The sequence below is a fragment of the Rhipicephalus sanguineus genome, chromosome 5 (genome assembly GCF_013339695.2).
Source record: "Rhipicephalus sanguineus isolate Rsan-2018 chromosome 5, BIME_Rsan_1.4, whole genome shotgun sequence".
NCBI lineage: Eukaryota > Metazoa > Arthropoda > Arachnida > Ixodida > Ixodidae > Rhipicephalus > Rhipicephalus sanguineus.
In genome coordinates, this window is record NC_051180.1 from 8241924 (window position 1) to 8255456 (window position 13533).

The window sequence follows — 13533 nt, forward strand, 5'->3', positions numbered from 1 at the left end:
TCTTGGTGTATCGTGTTATTTACAGCACATGTGCGCTTTGAAATGGGTCAACAGCACTTTCTTACCGTAATAACTGTGCCTAGCCGTGTTGCGCGCCAAAGCCTCCTCCCAACCACCCTACACTACACACATGGTATTCAGATAGCTACCAACGCTCTGTTCGTTACACTGAAAGCAGACAGACAAAATTTATAACCTAGAGCAAAGCTTCATTCTCAAGGATGGCAGGCCTACATGTGACTCGGTGACAAACTTGTCACTTCTTCTCGTTGTGAGACAGTCATTTACACGTAATAACTGTCAACGTAATAACTAGGAATTGCCGGTAACGTGTACATGCCATTACACGCTCGTCTGACGTTTTTATGCCCCGGTTGCCCACTACCAAAGCAGATACAAGCAAGAAGTTATAGCAGCGACACCAATACGATTCGGACACAAGCCTCCAACATGGTGCGAAATCAGTAGCTTCGTGAAACCTCCGACAGATGGCAGCAATTTTGCATAAGGTCTATAGCACAATGCCTACATGGATGTAAACGCAACATTGTGCTCTTTGGCCAAGCAGCCAACAAAAGGAAAGAGAGAATGTATAAAGCAAAGAGTCAATCTTGGCTTCAGCTTTATGGATAGGAATGCCAAGGACACAACACCAACCCCCTAGTGCTGGAAGAGTGCTGCCAATAGTACTTTGGTGAATTTTGTGTTACCTGCTAATGTACAAAAAGTCTGTCATGTTCATTATCACTTCATTTGCACATACGACATAGTGACGGATGTGCACAAATACCCACCAATGGGAGTGAGCACAGGCGTGGCTGTTTCACAAGGAGCACTGGGCACCACGACCACTTCTTGGAAGTCCACCAAGGACAGGCCTCCCTGAGCCACTGAGGAGGTTGCCACGGGAGCACCGACCAACACCTCCTTGTTGGAGCTGTTGCTCTCCTCCTTGGCAGGCTCTTCTTTGTCCGACTGATCGGCCACCGAGGCTGCAGGCTCCTCTTTGTTCTCTCCTTCCTCCGTAGGCACCTCCTCTTCCTCATGGTCGGCTGCACTGGTGCTACAACAGCGAAAGTACCACTGTAGTCCTCCATATAACAGAGCATCTAACATTCTACAATTTTATATCCATCACACACACAGTAAAACCCCAATCATTTGAGCTCGGTTATTTTGAAGTCCCGCTTAATTCGAAGAATTTCTGCAGTCCCATATCTTTGAATGTAGATTGATTGAACGACTTGAAGTGGCAGCCTGCACCAGCTCAATTACTTCGAAGATTTTAGGTGCTATGTGGCAATGTGGCAATTCAAAGTCCCGTTTTGCCAAAAATCTGGGGAAACGATGGTCCTTTGCAGCCACAAGGCAATGCCACATGAAAATGCTGATGAATGAACGATAGGTGAAACATCCTGGCCTCGTTGCTGCCAGTGAAAAAAAGGACACCTGAACGTTTTATGGTCAGGTTCACGGAGAGCCAAAATAAGCCCTCGTGGAGAAGATGTGCTTCGCTGCAACACGCGATCCCACGTCAGCACATTTTAAATGTGACTATTTGTATACCTTATAACTCTCGTGATTTGCACAGGCACATCCATCAATCTCTAAAGAAATGGCCCTAACCCCGCTGCAAAAGGAAAATGATAACAAAGGACAGTGGTTCTAAAATTTGCTGGCCTTGAGGAACCCCAACAGCCTTCCAGAGAGGCTGCGGGATTCTCTCCACTGATTTAAAGGGGGAAAAGGTGCCTTTAATTCGTCCTTCAATAAAAGGTAGTACTGCGACTGCATTTGTGTTATTTATGATTTGGCGTGTCATCTTTAACCTCAGTGAGGAACTCGTAATGACACTTAAATACACAAGTGATATTTTTAAATACACAAGTGATACACAAGTGACATATGCCTACCATACGGCAGATGTTTTAGGGACTGCAGAACGTAAGTAGAGTCTTTATGCAAACGGAGTGCCGTACACACAAACATTTGCTTTTATTTTTGCAATGTACATCGCGCTGCGAAACGGCGTTGAAGTCAATGTTGCCGCAACACATCACTGTCATGTGAGAAAACGTACTCAGATTGGGAAGGGGCCACTCGCTGTCATGGGACACTGCACATTTTGTCACTTACACACGTGGATGCACTGTATAATTACGAGTACCAGTAGGATCACCGAGGCCTAAAAAATCTATTGGCAATCATTCACAAAATTCATTGTCATTGCTGCAGCCGTGAGAAACAAATAAAAACATATGTGGGGTGTGTTCCGGTTAGAACGTTGGTGTATGTCCGCCGACATCCTTTAATTTCGCTGCAAAAAATATATTTTCCTGTCCAAGTCCTGAGGAACACAAAGCCAATCTTCGTTTCGTGAAAAAAAATTTTGTCTCCGTCAAAAAAAATTTGGGAGTCTCCACTGAGCCAGGACCGCTATTTAGAAAGTGCGCGAAAATTGAATTTTGACGAGATTTTACAAAAAAAACTATTGTATCTGCGAGTCTCAAAATTTTTTTTGACCTACCATGAGTAACATGCGTTCATCAAATGTTATCTTGCTGTTTTGTTGCCATTACTTTAAGGAAAAAAAAGCGCAAATACGGCACATTGTTCAATAATGCTCTAATTTAAATTTTTTTGCTCCGCATCTATGACAGTCAGAACTTCCAAAATTTCCCAGAGAATTGCCACTCATTAGGTTAACAATCGTGCAAAATATGATTGCCGAGAATGACGTCAAATGCAAACGAAAAATGCACGAGCGAGGACATGTCTCTAAAGATGCAATACTTTTCAATTCATTTTAAAAAAAAGGCCCCCTTCGATTTTCTTTTAACTCCCCAGAATTAAAGCCAAGCGTGTGTTCTAACCTAATCTGCAAAAACATGTTGCATTATTTTTGTGAGGTTGGAGTTACAAAGCCATCAAAGTGGCCAAATTGGCATTAACACGCAACCACTTCAATGAGCGAGCATGTAGCTATAGTTACCATTGTCATGATCTTAAGGTCTTCAGAGGGCCCTGCAACACTTTTTGAGCATGGTCAGAAAACGCTGCCGATCGGTAGTTGAGGCTCACGAGAGCACGTGAGCCAAACATTATAGCGCAGCATGTGGCCTATAAATTACAATTAATTCTGAATAAATATTGCTCCCTCTTATCTCTACAAATGATGCCATATGCCCAAAGTCACTGCCGATGGCTGATTTGCGCATAGTAAGCTGCATAGTTACCGTGGCCGCCACGTGCCTGCACGCTCGCTCGTGATCACACTGAAAAAGTCGCACATTCGAAGAAAAAAAAATTGCTCAAGGTCATGACGCGCTGACAAAGGGCCACATCTTCTAGCCCCCTTGTCGTCCCCCTCCCTGCATAGCTTTCAGTGCGCTCGCTGGCACGAAAGAAGAGAGAAAGCGCTTGAAGCAAGCGACAAATCCTTGTAACTCCACTTGTACTAGACAGATTCTAAAAATTTTTGCGGCATGTGATTCGTGAAGCGTCATGCGCTAATAGTGAGACTATTCCATTATAACTCAGAAAAGTGTAGCAGGGCCCTTTAAGTATCTTCTCTCACGTTCACGAAGCAACAAATTGACAGAAAAAAGACAAAGAGTATGCATGTTTGTACTTATTGTAGTATTATTCCTGGCGAAAGCAATTATCAGAAAAAGTTTGTCTAAATGCGCACTCGAGTCGGGTTTTCGCATGCAACAGTTTCTTCAGCCCTAATGTACACAGGATGCGAGACAGGCACTGAAGGAAGAGTGGGTCCATGCAGAAAGTGTCCTGGAGACTTCGTCTTTCTTTCTGTCAATCTGTTGTTTTGTGAACACAAGAGAACATACTTAAGACCTAAAAATCATGACAATGGCAACTATAGCTACATGCTCGCTCACTAAAGTGGTTGCGTATTAATGCCAATTTGGCCGTTTTGGTGGCTTTGTAACTCCGACCTCACAAAAATAATGCAACATGTTTTTACAGATTAGGTTAGAACACACCCTTGGCATTAATTCTGAGGAGTTTAAACAAAATCGAAGGGGGCCTTTTTTTTTAAATTGAATTTCAAAATACGTTTCAAAATAGTAAATTTTAAAACGTAACGTATTTTACATGCCATCACTTGCATTCTACCGAAAGCCAAATCCTGCTACTACTCAAAGTTGCTTCCACTTCCCTTTGAACCAAAAACATATGCATATGCCTTGTTTCAACTTTAAATATATACTGCGCTGGTTAGTTGAGTCCCGACAGATATGCTCATTTTTCTTTATTATATGTAATGTAAACTATTCGAATTCGCTTCGACATTCGCTTCGAGCAAATCACTGTTCACTTCGAACTCGCTTCGGACCTAAAATTTACTATAGTATTCGCACAAGCCTAATTCTTGGTTTGCATTTGATGTCATTCTCAGCAATCATATTTGGCATAATTGTTAAGCATAATGAGTGGCAACTCTATGGGAATTTTTGGAAGTTCTGACTATTACAGACACGGAGCAAAAAAATCTAAAATTAGAGCATTATTGAACAATGTGCCCTATTTTAGATTTTTTTTTCCTAAAATAAAGGCAAAAAAACTGCAAGATAATAACATTGTGTGAACGCACGTTACTCATGGTATGTCACGAAAAATTTTGAGGCTAACAGCTACAATAGTTTGTTTTGTAGAATCTCGTCAAAATCCAATTTTCGCGCACTTTGCAAAAAGCGGTTCTGGCTCAGTAGAGACTCCCGAAATTTTGCTGACGAAGACAAAATTTTTTTTCATGAAACGAAGATTGGTGTCGTCACCCTGGGGACTAGAGAGGAAAAGACATTTTTTCCAGTGAAATTAAAGGGGAGTTGGCGGACATGCATTGATGTTCTATCTGAACACACCCATATGCAAGTTCTCTTTCTTTAGTCATCAGCAAGTTTTTCGACACATCTTTTGTCATCTGCACATATGTCCACTGCCGATTTTTCGAACGCCCGATTTTCCGGAAATGCTCGAAAATTCAGACGCTTTCACGGCACCGTCACCTCAGTGTGGTCATAGACGTCAATGGTCAAGAACGTCGGAAATTTCGGACGCTAAAACTTTTCGGCGTCAGATTTTTCGGACTTTCTGCCCAAATTGCAGGTCCGAAAGGCAATAATTGAAGCCCCCACCTCTGCCGCGTCTATCATCTCGTAGGTTCGAACCAGCGCTTTCGCAAGTCGACCTGTGTGCGACAGTAGCAGAGTCCGAAAATCAGCTCGGTCGCGATGCCGAAGTGTTATGGGGTGGGGCCGCTATCACGGCGCCATGCGGCGATGTCTTTACGGATAAGCAGTGGAAATGCACGGAGGCGTGATGGCAGCAGGTGGCAAACGCGCCAGTACGGCTCAATCGCTGACGAGCCTTACGATAAGCATCATCAGTCAACTGCTCGACAGTGCATGCAGCCTGGTGCAGTTGCATGCGTAGTGCACGCATTTAATAGGCGAGAACCCAAACGCGCTGCGCCGCCATTCATGCTGCCTCTTTGTGCGACCGCTAAGTGCGCCGCACAGACGCGTTGCCTTCACGAACGAAACCGGCTCGTCATCGTACAGCGATTACATCACACTGGCGGAGATACAGGCGGACTTGGTTGCACGTAAGCGGAAGTGCGGGCAGCAACGCACTGACAACTTTTTTCGGCCACCGGGACCCTGAAGTGTCAATAAAAGTATTTTTTTTCTGACGCATTCGTTTTTTCGGACATTCGATAATTTGGACTTATTTACGTTCCCCGTGGAGTCCGAATTATCGGTCGTCGACTGTATGTTACACACGATGGCACACACATATATATTTACGTTCTTGGCCACGTATGTATTGTAAAAGACTTGCAAAACGAGAAGGTCTTGATTTTTAAAGCAAACTAATGAAACTGCATGCCATTAAGTTGCAGTACACTGAAGGTACTTTTGGTAATGCACTACAGTGAAACCTCGGTGATACGAATCTCACGAGACCACCAAAAACATTTGTATCATCCGAAATTCATATCAACAAAAAGCATGGAAAATTACCATGCGACAAAGGAAAGATGGCGTACATTTTCATTTATTGTTTTCAGGGCCGCAAGAACATCAGAAAGAACCCTGGATGATTTTCATCTAAGTTTTTAGATGTCGGCAATCCTACCAGCACTCGTAAATATACAGCCCCTACGCTCGTATTTAATTAATGAACCAGGTGCGTTGTGACCCGCGACAGCAGTAGCCCCTTCCAAATTTTAGTATGCTTTTTCGCATGACAACTGAGTACTGCAGCGAAAGTAACAAAAGAAGCACTTTGAAGCGATGGATCAAGGCCACAAAATTACAGAACCACGGTCCTGTGTTATGATGTTGTTATAGCGGAGGTGTTGGGCATGTTTTTTGAGAGATCTACGGCGGTGCCTGCACAAGTGCGACCTCAACAGTCGCGCATGTTGACGTTGTGAGGCCTGACCCCTTCGCCAAGACCGTCATCGCCTTCTTTCAATCCTCGTCCACCTCTCATAAGATGTCTGATGCACGAGGCAGGCACGTGTAAACACAGTACAACGACAGCAGCCCGCGTCGACGCGTTAGAAAAAAAAAAAGAAAAAAAAAATGCATGACGCTGATGTCATCTGTAATCTAAACGTGAAGGCACACGGAGGCACATAAAAGTCTCAAAGATTCGCGCACGCAATCTCGGAGGCCGTGACGTGTCTCTGGAGGTTTAATCTGACCGTAATAAAAAAAGTTCTTACACCATGATTCTGACGATGCGGCGCGCACGCCCACGCTTGCGTTCCCGCGCTCGCACGTGCTTGGCGCGTCTTCTGCGACAGCGCGGACAGCACCTCTTCGTACCTTGGCGGTAGCGTACATTCGTATCAAACGTCGCTGGGTGAACATCGGTTCGCAACAATCGTACTTCATTACATTGCAGGCCAATAGGCCTTGACCGGACCAATGAAAAATTTGTATCATCCCGAAATTCGTATGAACTTTGATCGTATCACCGAGGTTTCACTGTAATACATCACAAATTATCATGAAGAAAAGTTGAAACTACTTGACAAATTCACAAGGTGAGCACTCCTGACATGCTGTAAGAACACGTCTGCAAATGAAAAAGACCCTCTCCTTTAGCAATGTGATGTTTGCTCATTGCCTGAGTGTGTCGGACATAAGACTTTCTAAAACAAAGCACAAAGGTAATGTGCATGTCATGCGCATTTCTCAGTGATTACAGTAAAACATCACCAGTTGCGTGAATGCAGCATAACTATGCACTTAACGGTAGGTACGTATTAAGGATGGTTTACTTTAAAAATAGGAATGCATAGGATTCGTAAGCCCTTACGTGTTCTAATATTCAATATTTTCCAATTATTGGCCTTTTTAACCCTTTGAGAGTTTTCGCCATACATGTACAGCGGCGAGCACTGTTAGGGTGCACACGCGAGCGTGTGGCCGAGGGCACTGTCAGCGCCGCGTAACGGTCGTCGCTGGTCATTGCGCATGCTCAGCATGCGTTCTACGAAATATTCTTTCCACCGCGCTCGCACAAGCGTATCCCCAACAAGTGTTTGTATGACATAGTGAGCGCGGTGGAAAGAGTGTATCGCAAAGCACATGCTGCGCATGTGCAATGTTTCCAATGATGGCTATTACGCGGCGCTGACAGTGCTGTCGGCCACGCACTCGCGTGTTCACCTTAACAGTGCTCACCGCTGTACAGCATTGCATGAATGTTTAGAATGCTCGCCTTTTTCGATCATTTCTTTTGCTTGGCATGTGCTGCCGCACTTCGGGAATACGTGGAATTTTTTTCATGCGCTGATGCCTCTCTATTGTTTAGCTTTTTTTTTTTTTTGCTTCCCAAAGCGGCGCGCCAGCTATCGCTTTCGCATCTGAGTGCGTTTGCGGTGCGGCTGGTTTAAAACGTACACCTTTTTCAATCATTTCTCTTGCTTGGCATGTGCTGCCACGCTTCTGAATACTAGGGGTGTGTGAATATTCGAAATTTCGAATATTTTTCTAATATTGTTTGCTATTCGATTCGATTCACGCTGGAATTTTACTATTCGAACTTCCCAAAAACAAATACAGTCAATGTCCGATTGAAAGTGACCCCTTCAGATTTTCTATATGCTTCACCTCATTACACTCTCGTATTGCGGCAAAGCTGCCTTTCAAGCTCCGTTACGGTCGAACTTAGCCAAGACACAGTCGACGTCCGATTGAAAGTGATCCCTAAATTTTCAATATGCTTCACCTCATCACACCCCGGTATTGCGGCAAAGCTCCCTTTCAAGCTCCGTGACGGTCGTACATCGCCAAGACAGTCAACGTCCGATTGGAAGTGGGCCCTAGATTTTTCAATATGCTTCACCTCATCACACCTCGGTATTGCGGCAAAGATGCCTTTCAAGCTCCGCTACGGTCGCAAATGCATTAATTCAAAAAAAACGCTGGTTCCAATATGGAGATCAAATATGTGGCAGAGGTGGGGGCTCAATTAATGCTGTATTGGACCTGAACTTTGGACAGGAAGTCCAAAAAATCGGAAGCCAAAGCTTTTTAGCATCCAAAATTTCAGATGTTCTTATATATCGATGTCTACGAGGCAGATTTGGAACTTCGGCCTTGAAGGGAGCACACCCTTGTCCGCCACATCAGTTGGGCTTCCACAGAAGATGAAACAGGAGGAGAGGCTGAGGAAATGGCATCTTTGCCTATCACGTATAAAGCGTTGTCGGCAACACTTTGGTTGCGCCAAATCATGTACATAAATACAATTCGGCCTCTACATTGCCTCATTATTGATAAGACAACTATGAAACACCACCCTGCCAGCGCTTCATCAATCTAGCAAAACGAAACACTTTCATCATGTTGCTATCTCAAAAGAATACAGCTTAAAAGGACTTTCTGTTGGCCTAGTTGGTCACTTGTCAATTTTGAAGATATTCGATTCGTGTGGGGTGTGTTCCTGAGTGGATGCGTGTGTGAATGTGAGTGTGTTTTTGAGTGAATGCCAAGTTGCACCGAATATCTTCAAAATGAAAAAATCATAAGAATATGCTTAGGAATCCTCTTTAACTTTCTTTTCTGCAATTTTGCTTCGATGTATTTCACAAATATTCTAGAAATATTCGAAAAATATTAGATTCGCACTCACACTTCAATATTCGAATTTGCTTCGCACCCAAAATTTTGCTATTCGTACAGCTCTAATGAATATGTGTAATTTTTTTCATGCGCCGATGTCTCTCCGTTGTTGTGTTTTTTTTGCTTCGCAAAGCGGTGCACCGGCTTTCGCTCGCTCCTCCGAGCACGTGTGCGCGGTTCGGCTGATTTCATGTGCCTTTTTGCGATCATTTCTCTTGCTTGGCATGTGCTTCCACACCTCGGGAATACGTCGAATCTTTTTCATGCGCCAGTGTCTCTCGGTTGTTCTTTTTTCTCTTTCCAAAGCGGCGCGCCGGCTTTCAGTTGCGATCCGAGCACGCAGTTGCATTTTTGTCGTTCGGGTGGTCATCACTTTTCGTGCCTGCAGAGCTGACGGCTGTCTGGTTTCTAATCTCCCTCAAAGGGTGACCACTTGTTCCTCTCTCGTTTATTGCTCCCCGGGGCGCGATTGCATGTTTCCGTCCAGTGCTAAATTACACAAACGATGCCGCCGTGGTTGAGTTTCCTGTTTTAGGGACTCAGAAAAACTAACTTCGTCTTGTTGGCGATAAGATGAAGGATTATTATACCTTTTTCACTTGTTCCGGACGGGCACACAACCATACAGTTTTCTTCCGTGCGCTGACTCACGTAGTTCGCTTACGCTATGGAAGTGCGCGCCAGTTGCTCTGCTGCTAGTGAGTCGAGCGGCAATTCTTCCATTTTTGTATGTCTGTGATCTATGTTTAATAAACGCATAATTTTTATTTATAAAAAATCGTATAAGTGTTTTATTTTTTAGGATTTTGCTTGATGTTACTCGCGAATAAACCATGTGTATGTAACAACAAAAATGATTTTTTGTCACTTTGCGGTCACGCAAGAAAATTCTAGACAACTTGTTTCTGAAATAGAATCGTCTGAAAAATTTAATTCAACAATAAAAAAAATTACACGTTTTTGGAGTGCATTTTGCGAAAAAATTCGACCCTCAAAGGGTTAACCGCATCATCGGACGTGGTCGAATATTGGGAAAATCCGAATGTGCATTTATCAAATTGAATATGCTTCAATTAAAAAAATATATATTCTATTCGTACTGAAAATTTTGAATATATGCACACATCTATAAATTACCAATTTTAATTACTTAACAATAATTGCTGGAGTTTAACGTCCCAAAACCACAATATGATTATGAGAGATGCCGTAGTGGAGGGCTCCAGAAATTTAGGCCACCTGGGGTTCTTTAACGTGCACCTAAATCTAAGCATACTAATTTTAATTACTTGGTTATACATCGTGGTTTAACTGTATAACACAGGTTTCCTTCACAAGTTCAGGCATTCGAAGAGTAGCTTCCCCTAAGCTGTTATGAAAATTATGTGACGATGTGTGACACAAGGCGTGACAGACCATGCACGAATTAGTGTTGACCTGCCACAACACGTAGATGTGCCACTGTGATTGGTACATTCAGCAGTTACAGGTTGCCATGCGTGGCCAACTGCAAATATACGTGTGCTCCTGTGACTTTTCAGGGCCAAGCACTGCAATGGTATACCACTGTGAATGTAGCGATCAAAGGCTTCAGCAGTGTCTTCGTATGGCTACTAGTTAGATTTGGGCCCATATGCTAAAAACTGTCCACATTACATTTCAAGCGTTATTTTCTTTGATAGTGCAGTTAATTTTGTGCCAATTTAAGTCTAAGGTCCCAGGTATGAACCCCGAACCTTATACCCTGTCACATGAGCACACAAAAACTCTTTTACGTAAGCGGTCTTTTACAAAGCTGAAAAACTTTTCAGTGAAGAGGCGTTGCCTCGCAGACGTACAGCACCGACGATCTCTTTTTAGTGTTTTTGTCCGAACGTGCTACCGAAAGCATGGTGCTAGATTCCAAAAGAGAACCATTTCAAATTATGTATTTCGATATATCAAGTCCAAGTGTCTCTCTCCGACCACTGTAACCGTCGCTTTTTGCATGTGCCCAGGGCAGTTTGGTCACCGGCGTTGGCCATACATATTACGATGCCACGCTTCTTGCGTCCGCGCGTGCAAAGCGCTAAGCATCCCCAAGTGATATCCCCGACCTGTTCAACCTGCTTACGAGAGTACACAGGGAAATAAGCCTTAAAGGGTTTATTATGCCTTCTACGAGATAGGGCAATAAACAGTTGCTCATTTTTTTAATCAATTCATAATTTCTGGCGCCCACTGGTTTCAAGGCTACTGCTTTACGGCCTTGAAAGAGATCGACGAACTTCATTTCCAGAAAAGACTGCTTCTGAAAGAGAGATCGCTCCCTGTTGTGTGTCTGCGAGCAAAACTCTCTTTCACAGGAAGTCTTCTTGCTCAAAAGACTTTCAAGTGCTCATGTGACAGGGGTATGAGACTTTAACCTTTCGTCAGTTGGGAAGCTTTCTTTCAGAGAAATCTGTATAGATGTCCAAGTAGTTTCTTGCTACAAATGTGTGTATGATCATTTCTCATTTTCATGAACCTCCTGCCACCGTGCGGGCTTCGGCGGAAAAAATTTCCAAAGACTAAGCTTCATCTCGCACAATGCTTGGAACCATGCAACAACATCACACAGCTATATTAGCTTCATACTTCATGTTTTAAGACTTATCATGTACCATTCAAAATACAATGCAGTTCTGTAAAGCAAGTTCTTGCGGTAACCATAGTCATTTGTAGTGCATGAAATGATGCACGTGCCGAGTACTTTTTGTACAGTGGCAATTTGTATGTAGCCAATACATAGCCTGTGCTTTACTCGGGTTCTTTCTGCTTTTGACACAACAGATGTGTACAGCAGGCACAAAGCATGAGCAAAAGGTTATGCGTCAAAGAGGTAACCCCCATGCGAGCACAGCACATGCATCACTAAGCACTGTCCTTTTTCCCAAGTTGGTAAATATTGGACATTTTTACTCACTCAAGAACTTCAGGCACGTCTTCAGAGGTTGTGTCCGCAGCCTGTTTGCCTTCATCATCACCGGGAGGCACGTGTGCACGTGTGGCAGCGGCAATGTGCTCTAGCCAACTGCGTTTCTCAGCAGCCGAGGCAGCAGCGAATTCCCACATGGCACGCTGCTCAGGTTCAGTGTCCAGAAGGAAGAAGGCACGCGCATCGGTGGCAACGTCGCGGGCATGTAGGTGCCGTAGCCGCATGACGGGGCACTGCAACATGCGGTCCTCGGCCGTTGCCGTTGGCAGGCACACGGAGTAAAAGCGCAGCACCAGCCGTTCGCTGCCGTCTTGACGCTGCAGAACCAGCAGTAGGTCCTCTAGCAGCACCAGCTGGACATCGAGTGGCTTCTGCCGAGGCAGCCGCATTGTCAGTGCGCCTTCATGCACCAGACGGTGTCGCTTGAGGTCCAGATGCCTGTACACTGGGCTGAGGGGGTGGTTCTCGACCTAGAAGTGGTACAATATACTGCTTGTAACCAATTCTAGTGCATGCTTTTACAGCAAAGCTTTCTTTGCCAGTGCTGGGTGTCGCTGTCTTGCAAATTATTATCTAGTACAGGCCAAAATGTAGTCCGGAGTAATGCACGAACAGTCAAGCTACACGAGAGAAAAGCTGACAGCCTACAGTCTGGCGTCATGCTATAGCCGTCGCACCCGGCTGCATTTGGCATGCTCCGCACTGCAGCGACGGTGAGAAAAATGATGGCGTGCGTTAAATGTTCAGAAAGTGCAGTCGTGGTCTACTGGACATCTGTGGATGATGATGCGATCATACCTGCCAAGTTCAAGGAATCTGCACCTGGGAGATTTTTGAAATGCGGGGAGGCGTAGGCATACCGATTTACCTCCCCCCCCCCTTTCTTTTTCACGAAAAAACATCTCGAAAACAAGAGGAGAGGTGGGGGGGGTGGGCCAGTCCCGAACAGCCACGTAAGCATAAACATCGCTGTATCAGTCTTATAATGGCTTAGAATGGCCAAACAAACAACACAGGTAGAGTTTCCCAACTACAGTAGAATCTCGGTGATACAAATCTCAAGGGGGAGCGAAAATATTCATATCGCCTGAAATTTCGCATCATCAAAAAACTAGCAAAATCTGTTTTCAAAGCACAAATATGCACAAAACATTTTTTTCCGTCCAAAGAACTTGCGTATGTCTTTCTGGGACACACGCAAATGGACCAATAAGAGACGCTGTAGCTCACTGCCACAAAAGCGCGTGTCAAAGCTTCGCTTGAGGCCAACTGAAAACTACCGTAAGTGTCAAAGTCTGCTCCACCATAGTGATAAGCAAAGATCAACAGGAATGCCAAAACGCTTCGTGCCTTTTTTAGAACTTTATTGCCTTTAAGGGAAGACGTGGGTCTTGAAAAGTGTATTTTTAA

The 13533-nt window shown here is 44.3% G+C and overlaps 1 protein-coding gene across 1 annotated transcript in view; it reads right to left on the minus strand.

Moving 5' to 3' along the window:
* Positions 1-13533, minus strand: part of LOC119393089 (rho guanine nucleotide exchange factor 11-like) — a 180554-nt gene that overhangs the window by 26121 nt on the left and 140900 nt on the right. Inside the window, exons 21-22 of the mRNA XM_037659911.2 lie at positions 12112-12593; positions 795-1063 (exon numbers count right to left, since the gene is read on the minus strand). Coding sequence (XP_037515839.2) covers positions 795-1063; positions 12112-12593 — 751 coding nt within the window. The remainder of the gene's footprint in view (positions 1-794; positions 1064-12111; positions 12594-13533) is intronic.